This window comes from Eucyclogobius newberryi, unplaced genomic scaffold, assembly GCF_026437365.1.
Source record: "Eucyclogobius newberryi isolate DKJ021-1_F unplaced genomic scaffold, fEucNew1.0.hap1 SCAF_1, whole genome shotgun sequence".
Lineage (NCBI taxonomy): Eukaryota > Metazoa > Chordata > Actinopteri > Gobiiformes > Gobiidae > Eucyclogobius > Eucyclogobius newberryi.
Window position 1 is genome coordinate 12,938,843 of NW_027315723.1, and position 21,316 is coordinate 12,960,158.

At 39.4% G+C, this 21,316-nt stretch overlaps 1 protein-coding gene across 1 annotated transcript; it reads right to left on the reverse strand.

Annotated features, from left to right (window-relative positions):
* Positions 1 to 2,763: 2,763 nt before the first annotated feature.
* On the reverse strand, positions 2,764 to 14,436 carry LOC140380085 (metalloreductase STEAP3-like). Its single transcript, XM_072464354.1, has 6 exons — positions 14,392 to 14,436; positions 13,274 to 13,500; positions 11,464 to 11,730; positions 10,342 to 10,869; positions 10,017 to 10,181; positions 2,764 to 3,405 (listed from the first exon to the last, which is right to left on the reverse strand). Exons 2-6 carry the CDS (start codon positions 13,484 to 13,486, stop codon positions 3,118 to 3,120), a joined length of 1,461 nt encoding a protein of 486 aa, XP_072320455.1. The 5' UTR covers positions 13,487 to 13,500; positions 14,392 to 14,436; the 3' UTR covers positions 2,764 to 3,117.
* Between the last annotated feature and the right edge of the window lie 6,880 nt (positions 14,437 to 21,316).

Sequence of the window (21,316 nt, forward strand, 5' to 3'; positions counted from 1 at the left end):
TATGTTCCAGGAGAGTCATTACTCACCACTGACTCATGCAAACACAATTTCTCTGCACCCATTGGTTAAATCCTTTTTCATGACATACAACTTGAGCAAAATACAAATGAAAAGATGAACAAGTCCTTTCTGCTCTAATAAATATTACTTCTACTGCTAAAAAGTGTTTTTTTTATTTTTATTTTTTTACTTTTCTAGTGTAATTACTATTTCATCAAATGATCTTGTTACATCATAGAACATTTTGACTTTCATACTTTCATACATACTTTCTATTGATCAATCGATACACAAATGCACTGTTCTACTGAAACTATAGATTTAACTGACAGATCAGAACCAGCCAAACTTCATTTTTGTTCTTGGTCCCACCCTACTGGACAACTCTGTCACTCCTTTTATAACCTTATTGAGTTTACTATGAAATAACTACAATTAAACTCACCATAGTTGACGTCTCCTGTTGTGGCTTGCTTGTATAGCCCGTACAAAGAAGTCAGTTCTTGCTTACTTGGCTTCTGCTTCAGCACTACAACCTCCTCTGCTGCTTTTTTGAAGGCTTCCTGCATGGGTGAGAAAAATCAACAACAGCAGCATCACATCAGAACTTCATATGGAACATTTCGCTGTGATATAACCTGGAAATACTTACAGACATGACTTTAGTGAACCACACACCTTCCTCCTGTTCAAGCTCTGTTCTTTTCAGTTACGCCTCATCCTGCCCTTCCTGCATATCCAGTTTTTGGGCATGTGGTGTCAGAATAGTGGGAGGTAATGCAACATATGGGGTTTGAAAACAAATCACAGGCAACGGTCAGATAACTGTACTGCTCCTAAGAACTTATATAATACTTTATGTTCCCTTAATTCTTCCAAAAGAACGCCATTCAAATATTGTTTTTAGCTTCTTTTTTTTTACCTTCCTTGAGTTATTATTAACGTTTTTGATCTCAGGATCTTTTACTGTACACCTGTAATCTGAAGCTCATTCATATATTATATTATATCATATTATATTATATACACAGACTGTTGTTTTTCAAATGCATTTGGCCTTGGTCTTACAGTCTTCCACCAACAATTATGCGTGTATATGGAGATGACATACAAACAATTCTCAACAGAGGGCGCCAGGACTGCACGTGCTGCAACACTAAAGAGTGAAGCAGTTTGAATTTTGATTTTAAAAGGTTGCAAATAATCAGTATATAGCTTTTCAACATTTTTGGATTGCATTAAATTATACCATGTGTACATTTTGGAGTTCTTCAGGTAATTTGCCAACAAAGTGTTTTTCTGACCTGTATCCAAGTGCAAATACAAGACAATCATTGACATTTTGCTGCAAGTATCAGTTTTACCGGAAGATGGCAGTATAACACTGAATACGAAAACTAGAAAAACGCTTTATTCCAGTGTAGGTGAATTTTAGCACATTTTACATTGTACTGAAAATGCTTAAACATGCTGATCAAGCTGCATTTTTAGTGCAAGGTGAACACAACTCAAAGCAAATCTATATCAAACACTCAACTGATGCAAATAAATAAAATCCACTTTGTACCAGTAAAGTAACAGTGTCCCAGCAGTTGATTCTTGACACTGACTGAAATAAAGAAAAATAAATGTAATGTTATTGAATGTCATACAGTGCCCTGCTAATTAAAGGTTGTTGACCAGGGGCAGAGCGATGTGGCACGAGTCACAACAACGACATCAAAACAAAGCGTAACGCCAGTGACACAAAACATACCTCATTAGATCAATATAAAATTTGTAGAAGTTCAAAAGGAAAACTTATGATTGGATAAAGCGATCAGCCATAACATTATAACCATCTGCGTAATAAGCTACGACTGCAGACAAGAGCTGATTCTCAGACCCAATTGTCTACTCTAGTTTATTATTAATCAAACTGGTACGGCTCGGCTAGTCCGTTAATTAATACTCTTATTCAGTTATTATTTAGCTCTATTGGGTTTAGTCCTGTTGTGAACCTGGTTTTGATCTGATGATACTTCAAAGGGCAGACATTTCCTTAATAACAATTTAAATGATGCCTTGGATTTAGGGTAACTTATTTAATTTGAATTGATATGAAGATAAATATATTTTAATGACGTGCTTGAGTCATTTTAAGACTTCTTTTAAATAAATAAAATTAAAATGAAGTTATTCAATATTTATTTGTGGTTAAAAAAAATGTTTGGTAACCACAGCTGCTCCACACCAAAGGCCCCTCTGACCACTCCTATCTCTCTCTCACACCACAGTCAAACACGTGCAAGGTGGGCGAAGTGTCTTGCCCAAGGACATGACCACGTGCACTGGCCGGAACTGCATCCTTACAAATTATCTTTCTACTGCATAAACATTGAATATGAAATGTTCACTTGTCTAAAATATCCCATCTACTAACAATTGCAACATGCACTTCACCTGTCAGTGGTTAAGATGCGATGCCTGTTTGCTTTACAATAGACCCTTTACATTTACATTCCAAATGCCAGAAGGGAGGCCAAAGTGAAGTGGAACAAATGATAATTGCATGGATATAACAAAATATATGTACATCTACATGTACATATATTTATGCCTTTACTATTGTTTGTATATTTAGGAAATTGCTGTACAGTAAAATCGACACATTTATTAGACAATTTACCACAGATGCTGCAGTTTATGCTAAAGCAAAATTTTAGCAAATAACATTGTTTTCCAACATTTATTTTTAATTACAGAAACAAGCAAGACCCAGGAAATTCCAAATTATTGCTTATTTATGTGGAATGAAAAATCAAAAATGATCAGCAATTAGATTTGATATTAGTTTATCATTAAAAACGTATTATTGTCTGCTTCATTGTGCCTCCATTCTGGAATTTTGAACCTTTTGATGGCATAGCATTATAAAGAGAGGTCAAGAAAATGTACACAAAAACATACAATTCAGTGCAAAAAGGTCAAGTTGATTTACTGGAAACAAAGCTATCTACATTAAGTTATTAAATATACACATTTGAAGAAGAAGAAACCTTGGAGATGAACATTTAATGCATTTCAAGGATATATTCATCAATCATTTCCAGTAGGATTTAGCATACTATCTTGATCTCAGACATGGCTGACATCTTCAAGCCCGTTGCGGCAATCTTCGTCTGGCAGCGTGAACCGAATATGGCGGCTTTTCTCCCATCCTCTGCGGATTTTCCTTAGTTTAAGAGCCACGCAGGGCAGGAACAGGAGCAACCGACATATAAGGAGCAAAATGGGGGAGATGACTACCAGGAGGAAGGTGGGAGGGAGGTAGAAGTGGTACTGGCCCGGGTCGAAAGCTCGGGTCCATCCGTACAGACACGTGTGGAGCGTGGACATGAACAGGGCGCAGTGGCCTAGAGAGGACTGCAAGAGAACAAAAGAAGAATGCATTCATTTCAGTCAGTACAATGCACAGCGGGCCATTATGGCAAGTTTATTTGAAGAGCACAATTTGTACACAAAGTGCTTCACATAACAGACAGACAGACAGACAGACAGACAGACAGACAGACAGACAGACAGACAGACAGATAGACAGACAGACAGATAGACAGATAGACAGATAGACAGATAGACAGATAGACAGATAGACAGATAGACAGATAGACAGATAGACAGATAGACAGATAGACAGATAGACAGATAGACAGATAGACAGATAGATATTTATTTCTATTTTTTTAACATCCAAAAACAATAAAAGATATTTTGGGAATCATCAGAAAGGAACTAACACATGTTTTTAAATGTGAATTGCCCACAAATAAACTGGAAAATCACTTTACATCCTATTGAGAGTGAATTCTCATTTACAACGATGACCTATAGAATTGATAGATTACACAGTAGGGTGTGCCAAAATATTGAAATATCAAAATATCGCGATACTAAAAGGTGATACAGTATCAATATTGTGGGCTGCTGTATCGATCATTTTTGGTATAAATTCCTGAATTATTTTGTGCACTACAATCGTGGCTTGTTTGAAGGAAACTTGTTTACGCAAAACATTTGACATTTTGACTGTTTAGATCAGGGGTGTCAAACTCATTTTGGGCCACGGGCCGAATTTGGACGCTCAGGCTGGGTCGCGGGCCGAACATAACGCAAAACATAAAACAATAAAAAAATATAAGAGATAAATAGCTTCATATAGCCTACGCTGTTTTTGAAGCAATTACTGGATCAATTAAAAAAATTACAAACACGTTTGTTCTCATAAACTGAAATGTAGTGTAATTTCACCAACACTGTGCTTCAGTTTATGTGCATCACAACTTCAGAGTTGATCTACAGAATTAAACATTTAATCTATTGTTAAATATTGTTAAATAGGTATTTGGAACTGAAAAATATTGTATTTGACTATATAACAAAATAAACTTCTCAAGATCTAAAAAACTTTTAAATGTACAAAGTAACATTTCCACGTCTGTGTAGTTATCTGTAGTTCTCTGTTCACCTGAACTGACTCACCACAAACTACAAACACACGTGGAGCGTTTAAGGAGGTTAAGTTACACCTCTGGCCTTTAACAAAATATAGAATAAGTGCATGAGCCACAGTGTTCCATCAAACCAAACTATTTTGTCAAATCATGGGCCAAATATTATGTACAAAATAAAACAATAAAAAACATAAGAAATAAATAGCTTTTTCAAAGCCTAGTAATAGTTGTGGAAACTGTTGCACTAATTAATGTGCAGCAGGTGAAAGACTGAGTCCATATTCATGCAGCAGCAGGAACAGGAACATGGACTTTTGATGTGATTTCTGATGTGACATTTTCATATCACAAACATGTTTCTGCTCCAACTCAATATGACTCGCTATTTTCATAGTTTAAGCTGATTTTAGTGACAAATGATTCATGTAGTGACTCAAATTAGGTAATTGTGTTTGTGTTCACAGTCACATTGGTGTGGACACTGTCATGTTCATACGTTATTACCAGTGTTTTTACCTGTGGCTCCTGATCTGTCCAGGTTTGTAGAGGATGTTTTCCTCAGAGCATCATCACAGAAGTTAGTTTTCTTGTTAGTTTCACATTAGCTCCACTTTTAGCACAGCTAACATCCACAAAACCTTCTCCTTTCTTTCTTCCCCGTGTTTCCTAAACCACACACGTCTGTCCTCCTCAGACCTCTGCTCTGAGGTGTGTAAGTGCTGTAAAGTGCGCAAACGCGCGTCTTACTTCCCTCTGCACTTCTCCCTCGCAGTACACACGGCAGTGAAGAGCCGCGCGGGGAGGGGCGGCCACCAGCGGCATTGTGGGACGTGTAGTTTTAGCGATTAAAACGGTTACGGATGTAACTACGGTTCTATGAACGAAAACGTTTTTTTTAATTTTTTTTTTTATTAAATATGAATTCAAAATGTTTGGCGGGCCGGATTAAAACGTCTGGCGGGCCGGATGTTTGACACCCCTGGTTTAGATGATTAAAATGGTTGTATTTCATTTTGAGTTTGTGCAGGTCGTGGTTTCACAAAGAAAAATGTTGTTAAAAAGTATTGAGCTCTTTAAAAAATACTCATATACCCGAGAATGTCATGAGCAATATATAGAATATTGCATGTATCACAAAATCGTGATATTATAGCCATGTATCGCGTAGATTAGAATTATGAGAGACGCTGTGATTCCCTGCCTGATTACACAGCATATGTTTGTTCCATTTTAATCATCTCTTTTTATTGCATGGGATGTGAGATAGTTTTTTCTAATAAATAATGTAAATTCTTCTTATCTCCAATAAAGAGATGTATAAAAAAATACATCATATTTTTCCGCACCTCTACTGAACATACATTATTCAGTCTGGGGAGTTCTAAGGTCCAATATCGTGTAGAACTGACCGTTTTTCCCCATTGCTTCACATTGCAGTGTGCTGTAGTCTCTATGGTAAATATTTAAAAAGAGAGGTGATTTTTTTTCACTTTAGATACATTTATCAAGTTAATGTGCACAAAAGTAAGCTGGTGTAAAGGACAAAGAAAGGTGTATTTTGACAAATATTACACCAGGGCTGAGGAATGGATAATATTGCAATTGTTGTTTGAGAGACGCAAAAAAGGGATACAAAGTGTTTTGTCTACAACAAAAAGAAATATTTCAACAAAGCTGTAAAAAGAGTTTAAAGTTCAATTTGCGTTGTAATCTCTGACACAAGGGTATAAAGTGCTAATTCAGCCGTTTAATGTATTGAGCGATACATTCACAGGCACATTTTTGCCCTTTTCTGATGAATTTCCATAATATCATATGAAATATCTTTATGTGATACGTCTTTTTTTGTCCTTAATACGTATGCCCAAAACATGCACAATACCAGTAAGTAAAATCCTCTAGCTAAGGCAGTCCTGGCATTTAAATTGAACATCTTGCTCTATAAAAAACATAAAAAACATCTATTCTAACCTCTAAGTGGAGTCTGTTAGCTCATATCGCTGGTAGCTGGTGGAGACCCGTAGGATGCGCACTGACCCAACACAAGTGACCTCAATGAACTTTGCTGAGTAATCCTGTCAGTAATTAGTGAGCCCAGGGGCAACAACACCTTCTATGTTCTGCTCTAGGATACATTAAATACAATAGTTGGAATGGTGGAGAAATGTCACTGTCAGGCAGTGGCTTTAATGTACTGTTGCCGAGTACAGAGACTGAGTACGAGAACTGAAAAATGTCTCTGCTGATACTACACAAAAGCTGGCAGTACGCAATGTACATAAATATAAAATTGGGGAAATAAAGTGAATAGAATTTAAGGTCATGTATATGCAAAATTAACAAATACTTCTTGACACAACTATAACAAACGCTTCCATCCATCACAACATATTATTACTGTACTATATAAGCCACTCATGACTCACAAAACAATCTAAATTTGTTATGATAGACTATTCTGGAGCCTTGGGTAACATGACACATGACTGGGCTCGACGATTTTGCCACACACTCATAAAGACACAATCACCATATATCTATGATACCAGAAATGGCGTAGTTTTACTTATTTTGTTATCAGACATATCATAGTTTATTTAACTGCTACTTAACTGCTACTGCCAGTCTCTGTTGGCCTCAAGTCCAAGTCTTTGCTTTGAGTTTAAAGTTCTTTCAAGTTTTTATACCAATGACCAAATACAGCTCATGAATTACTTTTTTTTTTGTTTGTTCCTTCTCAAAAAGTCCCGGCCACAAAAGTGGGAAGTGAGGAGGGACCCACATAAAATACAAATGCAACCAAAGATACTTGACAAAATGACCTTATTATACAATCCTTCCGGACAAGCAACTACTTAGGGCATTTTTGTTACGAGACATTTCATATTGCATTGTGACCATTTCAACAAGGACATATCCACATAAGCGCACAATGCAGCAATGTAGTCCAGAGGCGGTTTGAATCTACACGTGACTGGGGCTTTCATATGTACGGCGCCACTGTCCTGAAGCTAAAGCCAACAAGTCCAGATGTAGTGCTCTTGCTCTATGCTAGCTGCCTTTCCTCATGACAGCGGCTAGGCTAACACATGATTAATCTGGCAGCCACGGGATTAGTGTAAGTGAAAGATGGAGGAGGAACAAGATGGCTGAAAAGAGGGGGCTGTAGTGAGTCAGAGCCCTCCTGATCGCTCGTCATGCAGGAAGTTTAATACTGGAAACTGGGACATACATGGAATCACTGTGTAAAGACTATATATGTCCAAAGCTGTCTGCTCCGTGCTATTGTTATAACAATTAATCAAAGCTGGGAAAATGTTTCGAATAACAATATGTAGTAAGTTTTGTCATTTGTGTATACAGTACAGTGCTAATTAGTTAACCATTATCTAATGTCTGATGTGTTATTTTGTATTTTGCAATAAACAATTGTTGAATTTGCAACTAAAAAGGAGGTAAAAAAAATGTGTTACATAATTTCTAAAAAAACTACTGAATCACATAATGAAACTAATTCAGAATTAAAGCCGCGGCAGCAGCGATGATGGCTCTCGCCACCCGCTCGACCGCCTTCCTGTGCGACCGGCTTCCCGCGCGACTGCCTGTTGTTGTTGTTGTTGTTTTATGGCAGTTGGCATCCAAGTGTTGCATTACCGCCAGACTTTATTGATCGCGATTGCCCCGATACTGCATTCTCTTAGACTTTATTCTTTAGACTTGATTCTTAAGACTTTATTCTTTAGACTTTATTCTTTAAACTTTATTCTTTAAACCCCCTCCTCCCTGTACCCCCGTCACCTAGCAACACAGACCCGCCGCTAATGCTGATGCTACCGCTAATGCTGAGACCACGGCACGAGAGGAAATGTTCCATCAAAATAAAAGAGGAAGTGAAGGCATTCATTGCGCCCCTGCTGGCCAATTGTGAAAATACACAATATCTGCAATAAACTTTTTTTCATGGGGTCTTGAGGAGAATATAACCTATGAGTTTCAAACAAATCAGACAATGTTGAGTTTTTCACACAATGGGTAGGAAGCGCTATAGAGTAAATTTATTAGATGGTATTAATTATGTCCACTCAGACCATAAAAACGCATTAGTGAGTGAAATATGAGCTCCGTAGATCAATTCCATTAGGCGTGACTTGTCCTTGAACAAACAGGAAATTAAAGGTTGAATGGACGATTTTTTTGGCCCAAATCTGAGTCTTATTTCCTCGTGGCGTGGACTGCCAATTAGTCCTGCCACGTATCAATCATAAAACGCACTTATCGCTCACCTGCAGCCGCGTGCGGCTCGTCCCCACGTTTCTGCGTGTCTAAGCGCATTGATCTATCATAATATAGTTCCCTCAGTGTACGGGACAAAATGAAGACGGAGAAAGACAGTTCGAGCTGACGCAGAAGTGGACGGAAATCTACGGGAGACGAGAGATGCGATGCGATCCGTCCCGCACGGGGGAGTGTGTTTTGTGCTCGATCGGACAAAAAACCTTGGACAAGTATGATTTTGGAAAAAAAAAGTCAAACGTGGCGGTGCCACTTTGATTCGACATGGCTGACTTCCTGTTTATCACACAGCGATGCTGTCAGGTGTGTTTTACTCGTCAAAGGTAGCTCTATCACTCTTCCAAGTCTCATGTGCCTAGGCCAAAGATTAAGAGTTTCATGTTTTTTTCTTTTTTGAACTAGTCCATTTTATTCGAGTTCGGGCCGAGCCGATCGTGTCTATTTCCCCATGTGAGACAATCATCAACGTTAGGGGGTCAAAAAGGCCCGAGTTGTGGCAAAATTACCATGAAAGAACAATAATAAGAAAAAGAACCATGGCAAGAACAATTGGCTCGTTCCATTCCATGGAATGGCTCGAGCCAATTATCTATTTAAGTTTCCAATTAATCATTGTCATTAATAAATTGCATAAGAAAAAAGTATAATTTTCTGGTGAGGGATCTGCCCTCTTCCTTCATGGAGATGGTATTGCTTTGCCGGCAATGTTTCATAATTTGGCATTGAATCTATCCATCTCCATGGACACGCAGTGGTTTCTAACTCCATGGACACAGGGTGATTGCACCGGGCCAAGTTACAGGTCAGATCTGTACAGAGGTGACGGCGCTCACTGTAAGAATGCATGTTTATCAAGGTAACACCTGCGATGGAATAAATTAAAGGTATGAATGTTTAATGTAGTGGAACAATCCAGGCAAAGCCATAGAAAAGTTACATTCTGCACAGTATGCACAGTATGCACAGTATGCAAACAAGTCACATCACTTTCCTTGTGAAATGACTATTAAAACCAGCAGAGGGTGCAAGATCTATCTGTGGCACACTGCGGAGTGAAGCAATTCATACGCTCTTGACACTTCAAACACCTTAACTCTATTGACTACCAAGCAAGTGCTACATTTTGACATTGATGATAATTGATACTGATTAAACATCATTTTTCATCGTCCAGAATGCAGTTTTAGAGCTTATATTTAGTGAAATAACATTAAACATTAAATTATATTCTACCTGTATGAAGCTGAACTCTCTCCAGTTAACTGTATTGGCCACAGAGGGCAGTGAAGTGACGGCGAGCAGAGACAGGACCCCAATGGCCATTATCCCAACGGAAACGTACAACTCCATCCTCCAGACCTCCTCATCCACCCACGAGTCCTCCACACCACTCTTTACCTGGAATCAAACAGTAAAATAGACAACATTTTGTCCTGATATGGTCACTTTTATGTTTCTAAAATAAAATGTAAAAGTTTAAAGACAGATTAATCTTAGCTGAAACAGTCACACTAATCAATCAAAAATAAACCTTTCATATACAGAATTCTTAACATACCTGTTTAAAAGCCAGATTTAACATTTTGTAGCGTGCCGACTTCCTCATTGGTAGACACAGGCTGTAGATCATGTGCAGCACTGCACAGAGAAAGCTACACAACCCAAATTGCTTCCTCTGAATCAACCACTTATCCAAAAAGTCCGGGAAACGCTTGTATTTTGTTCCCCAGCGCAACTGTAGAAAAGCGGCGCACAAGCCTGGCGCGTAGACTAGCGTTAGCATCACTAGCGCTACACAGGGTAAAGTGACGTTCACCAACTCAATGGGCATTTTGTAGAAAGTGCTTTTACCAGAGGAGACGTAAGGATGCAACACATCCCGGATAAAGTTGTACAGGTAAAAAAATAGAAAGAGGCCAAAAGAGAGGAGCACTGGGATTTTCCAAGATGGGAAAAGATATAAAGGCATGTTTTCGATTTCCAAAGAGGTGGACAGGAGGCCCATGTCGACAGGGACGAAGCCCATTCTTCTGCACAGCAGTGAGACCGACGCTTTGGCCGTGCTACTATCACTGCACAGATAAACCTGCAAGAGAAAAGACTTTTTAATTTTTGAGAGTTGATGTTATTGTGCACAAGCAGCATACAAAAGAAGTACTTGAAATGCAATGTTAAACAAAACTTTGCTCTAATTTAATTGGAGGTGCACTATGTCATTTTTCTTGTGGACACTGCGCTATTTTCTTGTCACCATAAAAATGCTAAAAGTAAAGCATTAAGCGTATGTATCAAGTTACAGTCTGTGGCGAGGCGATCCTTCAAACAGTATTGTTATTGTCATCAGTTATTGCATGATGAGCAATAAAAACAACTGCAAATGAATAAATGCAAAAGAGAGATTGTGGATTATTGTTGTATAAATCATTGAGGGCTGAAGAAAACCAAAGCCTTTTCATAAATTACACATGAGTTTCTTGTTTTTAGGTGCCAATTAATGTACTTTTCACTGTTCAATAAATACAATTGTTAAGTGTTAATTTTTCAGACTGCCTTAGCTAGAGGATTTTACTTACTGGTATTGTGCATGTTTTGGGCATACGTATTAAGGAGACAAATTCTCCATTATATTTTTACAACAAATCTACTAAGTATCCAGTTCTTCCACCCTTTTCTCCCATACCTGTCTGCTGCCATCTCTCGGGCCGGTCTGTAGCGCCCATGCAGAGATGGTGTTGAACCCTTTGACCACGTGGCTCCCGGGGAACATGTCGGCGAGCTGCTCTGCGTTTGAAGGCCCGTCCTGACTGATGCGTAGACCGTTACTCACATCCACCAGGACCTTCCCCTCCAAAACCTGCTTCAGCTCCACCAGGCTCGAGTAGTGCTCCGGGAACAAGGCCACGAAGAGCAGGTCGGCCTGGCTCGCGGTTTCCAGTTGAGACACCACCTTACAAAACCATATACTGTTAATTACAACTCTAGGAACATTGTTTTAATTAGGGTTGTCAAAATAATCAATACCCAGAAACGAATGGATATTGGATTCTAATTATAAACTAGTATCAAAACTAGAGCAAGAGTAAGTATTAATGTAGAAAAGAAAATCATGCCTTTGATGAATGATTTTAGAATTACCTGGAACAGAAATAGTCATGCTAATCTAAAGAAACTGCTATTATTTTGTGTTGCAATTTCTAATATTGTATTTCTTATTACTGTATTATTGTAAATAGTATTCAGTAATGATTAATCATGTTTACTACGATAAGATAGTAAGATAAATACATTTCTTTTCAAGTTCACTGATCAAAACATTCTATTCAAACAAGAGTAAACAAGGGGCAGTTTTACTTCAGAAATTGTACCTGAGTGTTTTTATTTATAGCGCTTTTTAATAATGACTATTTTCTTACATTAGATGGTATACATACAAGTTCATATTATAATAAATTCAATTGTTTTTCCAGCATTGTGTTATCCATTTTACAGTAAAGGTTTTTGTCAAGGCTCAATTTGATGTAATTAGTGTTTTTCAGTCATGCAGTGGCCACACACAGTAGTAAACAGTAGCTTGCAAAAAAAAAAATAGTCCCCTGCATAGTTTTAAAAATGATCTTAAAGGTGGAATGGACAATTTTTTTGGCCCAAACTTTAGTCTTATTTCCTCGTGGCGTGGACTGCCGATTAGTCCTGCCACGTATTAATCATAAAACGCACCTACCGCTCACCTGCAGCCGCGTCTGGCTCGTCCCCATGAGCAGCACGGTTCCGCGTGTCTAAGCGCATTGATCTATCATAATATAGTTCCCTCCGTGTACGGGACAAAATTAGGACGGAGAGAGACAGTTCGAGTTGACTCATATGAGACTGAAATCTACGGGAGACGAGAGATGCGATGCGCTCCATCGCACTAATAAACAAAGGCACGTGTGTGTTGTATCGGTCCACACGGGGGAGTGCGCATGCGCACTTCCGCCTGCGTTCTCAAATCGCCCAAAAATCGTCCATTGCGCCTTTAATGTGTGTCATTTGTGAATATGTTTATATTTTACTTATTAAGCAATCAATTCACTTCTACCTTACATATGTACCTAACAAAACAAGCATGCTTAACCTATTCACACATAATAAACACATAACAATGTTGTATTGTTCTCACACAACCCAAAGCTCAAAGCCAAAATCCTTCAGTAGAATGACAACAGTAATTAGGTTAAGCAGAGGAAATCCAGGCAAACATGTAATTACGGTATGTGAATTACAGTGAAATGGTCCAGGGGGGGAAATGCATGCACAAAGTGTCAGGCAGAAACCCTCGATAAAGTAAATGTGTAAAAGCACTTTTGTCAGTTTCAAAAGACTCTCTACACCCCCCAGAGCTGACCACAGTTGCCCTGGGGGGACAAAAACACGGCTCTCAATCGCCCCATGTCTAAAAATGAAATAGTTTTGGTATAACCATTTGAGACTTTGTAATCAAAGAGCCATACCTCAACCTCTTCAGGAAACAATGCCGATCGCTTTGGACTGCGGCTCCCCACCACCACTTGGTACCCGGACGAAACCAGGCGCCAGACCAGAGAGCGAGAGAAGTCCCCTGTGCCCAAAACCCCGACCAGCAGAGATCCTGGTTCAGTGTGCGAGGCCTCCAGGTGTCGCGAGCCCCGGTCTCGGATCAAAGGATTGGACATATCGTCGCGCATGCTTAGAATCCAATCTGCAGGAAGAGAAACAATATGAGGCCATTTAAATGTTGTCCTAAATGGGGGGAAATGTCTAGGAGTGAAGTAGGAATCAAAGAGACAAGTTTAATGCTACACTGTGGAACAAACTAAAGCAAACCATAGCATATCATCACAAACGCAATTTAATTTATGAATTAATCTGAAACCATATTGGCCCTGTATAGTCTACATCTTCAGTTTCCCTTCTTTGCAATAGGTATTATGATTATAAACTTACAAGAACTGATAACCTGAGTAATAACTAAGTAATTAACGAATCTTACAAGCATTCAGACTTTATAAAAAAAAAAGACAAGCAACTTTTGTATAATCAGGGGTCTTTTAAGGACACGTTTTAGAGACAGAGAAGCAGAGAAGAGGGCACTATTATTCCAGTCTCAAGTGACATGTCCTAGAATCAGCGCGTTAATAAAGCATCAGTGAAGAAGCCTATAATAGAAAGCCTTGTATGCCAAAGCCTTGTATGCCATTGCCGTAGAGCGCTCCATCATGTCAAAAGACCAAATAAAATACAGGGACTTAATGAAACAGAAAAAAATGTCATGCCGAATTGAAGAAGAGACCGCGTTTATTTGGACACGTTTGCGGATGTATGCGTTAGTCTATTACTCTGTTTTCCATTTTCAATCAAAAGGAAATTGGCAACAATGTTAAGAGGGTTACACAGGCGCGCAGCGTGAAACCACTTTTTTACGCGTCTTTGGTAACTTTTGTAAACTTTTCACTCAAAAAACAACCACTTTGCCCTCACTCAACAACCTAAATAAAACAATGATGAATACAGGCGTTTAAAAGCATTGGGAATTCATTTTGATTCGCTGGTAATCAATAGTCGGAGGTGTATTTTTGAAGGGGAAACTCACCTCGGTTGCTTCCATGAGAACCTCGCTGTGCGTCGTTTCTTCCTGATAAGCTGACGCACGCGGTAAGTCCCGCCCAGACCACGCCTCCGAGTGCGAGCCCAAGATAAAGACTAACTCAGCATTAAAAAGAAGACGAAATAACGGCTGGCAAAGTGTGTGACATGCTACACCAAAACACAACATTCACTAGAGATATTTGATGCATTTTATGGCAGTTAAGGAGAAATTATCATGGGAAATACACAAAAGTTAGGGTGTCATAGATTTGTCATAGTTTGGGTACAGCTAACGTGATTGAGTCTTATTTTAGACCTGGTTTAGCCCTAATAGAGGCCTGTTAAAGTCTGGGTTTTGATCTAGGGGTACTCAGAAAGCCAAATGTTATCCTAGGTGTGAAAAGTTTGAGAGTAATTCATAGGCTGAAGTAATAGTAGAATCAAAGGTTGGTAGTACTATTAGTACTTGTAGTTAAGGTTAATGATGGTTAAGGAACTGATGGAACTAATGTGTGGATGGATTATTCTTATCTATCTTTAAATAACAATGATTTTATTTGAAGGGTCCACAACCTGCTTATCTACATGGAGATGAATGTTCCTCCGTATGATATTAAATGTCTCTATTTCCATGGAGACCAGCTCTGCTCAGCGCCATTCATGATATAGGCGCAGGATTTTGCTTATCTCTACACAAACTGAGACCCTCCTGTAAGTTCTGCACAAAAGAGAAGGAGTTTGAGTCAAGAAATCGTTGGAAAATACATATTTTTGCCTAAACTCATTCAAAAAGAAGTTGGCCTACACACGGAGAAGGGCTGTGTAGTCCACTCATTATTCTGGAAACACATGATACGACACATAGGCACACTCGTGCACAAGCGCATGCACATTCTCAGGTGCTCTCTCTCAGTCTGCGCAGTGACCTTATAAGATAAGATAAGATAATGAGTCTGTGTCTGTGACCGTGACCCTACAGAGAAGATCCTCTGAATCTGTGCATGGATATATGAAAGAACTTCTCCATGAGCCAGGTTTGGTCTGAAGCACTGAAACAAGACACAGATCCAATTTGTCTTTGCGCATCGCACGCACTGGAGTTTGGATCGACTCAAATGATCCAACCCAAACCTGTGGACGACATGTAGCCCAGCATCTGAACCTGACCCAGACCCAGATCCCTTCATTGTTTTGCAGACCCGGTGAGGCGCACTCACTGAAGTAAGTTTTTACATTCCGCAGTTTTATTGGCAGACTAAGAGCGCCTGACAGCACTTATGTGTCACATGCTTCGTTTTTTTGTTCTACCTGCACTTCTCTGCTGCAAAAGTGTTTGTCCCTCTGCTGCTGATCCATCCATACCTGCCCTTGCTTTCATGCTGTAAGGAAGGGCATCCGTGCCACTCGAGCACACTGTCTGTCCCCACATAAGAGTCTGAAGCATAACTGAAACAATATCTGCAGAAATAGCCTCCTGCCTGAATAGTATTATGTATAGGGGACTAAAACACAATTTATTCTGTCTTTTTAAAGTGAATTTGAGAGAGAAGAGTGGTAACAATCACTTTAATTTGTATTTGTCATAAAGTCTTTGATGTTACTGATGTTAGTCCCTCCCTCTTTGACCCATGTGCCTCAGTCAAACCCAGAGGTTATTGGCTCATGTTTGTGTAAATCTCATTCATTAGTCACTTTGAATGGCCCACTTTTTACGTTTTAGAAGTGTGGAGAGGGCGTGACGTGACCTGGGTTCACCAGATTCCAGATTCCAGATTCCAGCACAGAGGGTTTTATAAATCTGGAGTTTGTGTGGTGTAAGCCTACACTATACTTGCTCAGCAAAATTCCTACTCATCCGTTGTAGATGAGGCCGAGATCTGAAAGATTCTAGGCAAATAAATAACATCTCCATGGAGGCAACCAGGTGGCAGACCCTTCACCAGAAACGTTACACAGTGCACCTTTAAGCAGATGCAACCAGCCTCTATCGGTTAATCATATTTAAACATTAGATCCATATTATATTATTGCTTGTTGTCATCTAACTTCTACCCTAACCTACAAAAAGCGTGTTAAAACTAAGTCCTACCTCAGGCTAAACGCTGTCAACATGGCTTCATCATTTCTGCCTTTGCCACTTGCAAAAGGTTGAATCCCTCAGGCTCTCACCACACTACATCACTGTCACACACACATACAGTGGCCACGGCCTCTTGTCGGTTTACACTCTGGGTTACAGTCCTTGGCATAGATATCCAAATTTAACAGGCTCTCATTCATAGATATCACTGACTTGTGGCTCTCGGTGCAGTGACCCAAGGATGTCCCGTGTCAGATGGGCTAAAATGTTCAGGGTGGGCCCGCTATCCTAGAACGAAATGCCTTGTTTTATCAACCAGAGAGCCAGGGCTTTTTCCTTATAATATTTGTTATTAGATAGAAAGTATAAAATATATATATAGGTTAGAATTTAAAGAATCCAATTTGGACGATCTCTCAGTGATGTGATAGATGATAGCAGTCATTTCTGTTTCGATATGAAGTAATACAATCCATAGCAATATCAATTCCGATAGCAATAAGTTTAGTATTCAAATGCTCTGAAAGATCTTCCTATATTTGATTACGGTTGCTCCACCAAAGCTTGAACTGGTCTAAACATTTAATATATATGTGCAGATAAACTAATGTATCAACAATGTGTTAAAAATAGAGAAAACATATATATTTTGTGAGGAATATCAATTATGCATGATTTTTTGGCATTCCACTGGCCAGTTGTGAATTATTTTAGTCCACAATTTGCTTACGAGTAAAGTACAATATAGAGGATGTGTGGAAAGTTATGTCTAAACAGGCATATGATGTAAAATCTCTAAATTCAACGTCAATGTGTCCATTTTCCACTTCCATTCAATTGAGTAGGAAGAGTTATAATTGAATTAGGGCAAATTCAGTTAGCACAAAACAATAATTACACATTTCCCCATTGCGTCAGTCCCAAGACTAGACAAATTAAGTGTTTTGTAAGAACAGGTATTTGGAGTGTAAACAGCAACTATACAAAATGATTATGCAAATAATGGAACTATCATTGAGCCGGATTATTTACTGTGACATTAAAAAAGCAGATTTTAGCTTACTATTAAATTTGCTTTTTGTTTTGAAAGACGTTACCCCTTCATTTGTTCAAAATCTTTACTCTTCCAAGGTAGGACCAAGGTAGCGTAAAGGTAAATGTATACTGTGAATTGTGATAAAACAGTATTTAACCAAACAACTGTCTGTCAACTGTAATTACTCTGTTTTGTTGGTGCTAACATGTGATGGGAATGCAATGTCAAAGCGTTTCAAAGCACATTCAGGGAGCTTTGTTAGCTCGTGCTTTCGAGGGCTGGATGGGACGGAGGTGTCTGGGTGGTCCTCCTCACCCGCTATTAGGGTCACACTTTGAGACAAGAGCTGATGGTGCAAGCTGTCATCGCCATCTTGTTGTTTTCCCTGCAAAGTTTGAACATAATACCTAGTGACAATTGAAAAAAGCTTCTTAACGTCATATCATGCTGTAGGAAGCGCACAGACAAAAACAAGGGGATAGTCTAATGATGTCTGATTCATTTGGTGCACAACTGGCTCCCAGTGCATGACACAGCAGTCTCCAAACATGCCATTATATTAGTATGGCGCAGAGGCCGTGGGGAGGAGAGAAAAATTGCATAATGTCTCACTATGGCCCAAAGACATGGTTAACTGTAAAATCCACAAAGGTCATTTAAACAAGGCTGTTTTAAAGAGTGTATGAAATTGATGAGGAATATAAAGGGGTCATAACAAGCAATCATTGTGTCAGTCCTAAAGCTAGGAAAAAGGTCATGTTTGGCATTGTGAAGTGCATCTGCTGTAGAATTTGTGTCCAATCAATATAAGATTAAAAAAATGGAATACATTATTTTGTTTTCTGTACCGTACTTCCAGCAGTAGGGGTGCCAAACTGTTTTGAAACCTGTTGAATCATTATAAAAATGGGCGGTCAAGATTCATGGTATGAAACCTCGACAGTATTACCACGGTCCTTTTCTTGTATATGTTTTTAAACTATAATAATTTGTTGACATATGCCAATATTTGCCTACTCTTCAAAATTCTTTATGGTGCTGTTACTCCTCTGAGAGGCTTTGTGTTGCTGAGCTCAGAAAAAGTAACATGATTAACACACTCATCCACTAGAGGAGAGTGCAGCATCCCTAAATGTAGGACCGCACTCGCCACATCAGCCTTTTCCTCAATTTCCCTGCAGACATTCAAACTTGCACTAGATGTCAAATGTTTGCATTTCTGATGAAGAAATTACTGTTGTTTTGCACACATTTATGATGAACTTGAACGAAAACTTGTAATGTGTAGTACCTGAAAGAAAAGATGAAAGAGGGTGTATGACAAAGAAAAATATATTGTGCGATATAGTGTGTGTAAATTGTGAACTTGATGATTTTAGAATTTAGTTGAGTGATGTGACTCTGATTTTTTGGCCCATAGGATTTAATAGACAGGACAGCTGATCAGAGAGAGAAGGGAGGGCATGCAGGGAGGGCATTAGAATTCACGACATTACAGCCAGCTGCACATGGAGTCTGGCCCATGTGCTGCCGCCTTAAGCACTCGACCACCGGGCAACACTGTAAGCAGATTTGTACATTTTTATTGGTCTATTCATCCACATACTAAAATCTGTTTTCAAACACTTCTATGACATCTACAAGCTCAGGACTTCAGGTGTAAATTAGCACCAGCATCTCTTCTTTGACTTTGTCTCGTGCACTATGCCTGTACAGATAAAATAATATCATACCATTTGGCGCATGAGAAATTATATTGTTACAACAGTAACTGTTTAACTTGATCCTTTTTTATAAGCTATATATACAGTGAGGAAAATAATCCCCTCCACACAGATCTTCTCTAGCTCTATCAGGTTTCAGAGCAACACAGAGTTTCAGCTCCCTCTAAAGATTTTCTATTGGATTTAGGTCTGGATACTGAATAGGGCATTCCAGAACCTTGATATGCTTGTTACGGAGCCACTCCTTGGTTGTCTTGGCTGTGTGCTTCGGTTCATTGTCACAACCCATCTTCAATGCTCTGACTGAGGAAAGGAGGTTGTTACCCAAAATCAATACATGGCCCCATTAATTCTCTCTTTAATACGGTGCAGTCGTCCTGTCCCCTGTGCAGAAAAGCACCCCAGAGCAGGAAGTTCCCCCCTTCATGCTTCAGAGTAGGGAGTGAGTTATTGGGATGGTACTCGTCCTTCTTCTTCCTCCAAACACGACGAGTGGCGTTCATACCAAAAAGTTATTTTTGGTGTCATCTGAACACATGACTTTCTCCCATGACTCTTCTGGATCATCCAGTTGATCATTGGCAAACTTCAGATGAGCCTGAACATGTGCTGACAGGGGAAACTTCAATTCAATGCATGATTTTAAACCATGACGGTGAAGTGTATTACCGACAGTAACTTTTGAAACTGTGGTCCAAGCTCTATTCAGATCATTGACCAGCTCCTCCCATGAAGTTCTGAGTTGATTAGTCACCTTCCTTGTCATCATTGATACCCCACAAGGTGAGATCTTGCATGGAGCCCGAGTCTGAGGGAGATTGACAGACATCTTTATCCTCTTCCATTTTCTAACAATTGCCCCGTAGCCTTTTCCAACCTTGTGGAGGTCTACAATTTTGTTTATGGTGTCTTTTGACAGCTCTTTGGTCTTGTCCATGGTAGTAGATGGAGTCTGACTGATTATGGGGTGGACAGGTGTCTTTATGCAGCTAATGAGCCAAAAGAGGTGCTACTAATTTAGATTAATAAGTGCAGTAGAGGTGGACTTTTTAAAGGCAGAATTCTTGCTGATTGGCAGGTGTTCAAATACATTTTTCCTTCCTATGAATATATGAAACACAAAGACCAGTCAATTGCTAGCCCCAATGTCAGGATAAGTGACGCAAGTTGCCGCTTGGGGGGTTTTCTCCCTCACCTCCAGACATCAGCCATTTTGGAGAGTTAAATCTGACTTGAGCATGGCCGAAATTGCTACCACAGCGGGCTTGTGCATTAAGCCCCATGTCCCAGATACATCCTCAGACATCAACTTGAGCTCTAAAGCCCTGTGTGATTGAGAAGAAACCCAGACTGCAACACGTTTTAAGACCTATCTTTGTGGATAAATGTATGTTTCAACAAGCCTCTTAGGATTGCAAAAACAATTAGATTAAAGGTTGAATGGATAATTTTTTTGGCATAAATCTGAGTCTTATTTCCTCGTGGCGTAGACTACCGATTAGTCCTGCCACGTATCAATCATAAATCACACCTACCACTCACCTGCAGCCGCGTGCGGATCGTTCCACATTTCTGCGTGTCTAAGCGCATTGATCTATCATAATATAGTTCCCTCAGTGTACAGGGCAAAATGAAGACTGAAATCTACGGGAGACGAGAGATGCGATGCGCTCCATCGCTCTACTAAACAAACGCACGTGTGTGTTGTATCAGTCCGCACGGGGGAGTGCGCATGCGCACTTCCGCCTGCGTTCTCAAATTGCCGAAAAATCGTCCATTGCACCTTTAAGGAGCAAAGGTCTTATTCAACTTTATTTTTCAAGTGCTCGGTGTCCTCAAAAACTAAAGAGGCCATTGGAGACGAATTTGTATGCAACAGAGTAATGATCGGCCATGCTCTAGGGGAATTTTAATTGAGCAAAATTTGAATTCAAAGTCTCTTCCCCGAAAACAAGACATCATCTCCCCAGGCTGATGAAGATGTTGTGGAGAGTTTAGTCCTGAATCATATATACGCCTCACTTTTTGTACTTGGGTGACTTTTCTATAGTTTGTTTTGGTTGGGTGCTTCATGAATGTTCGGTAAGCA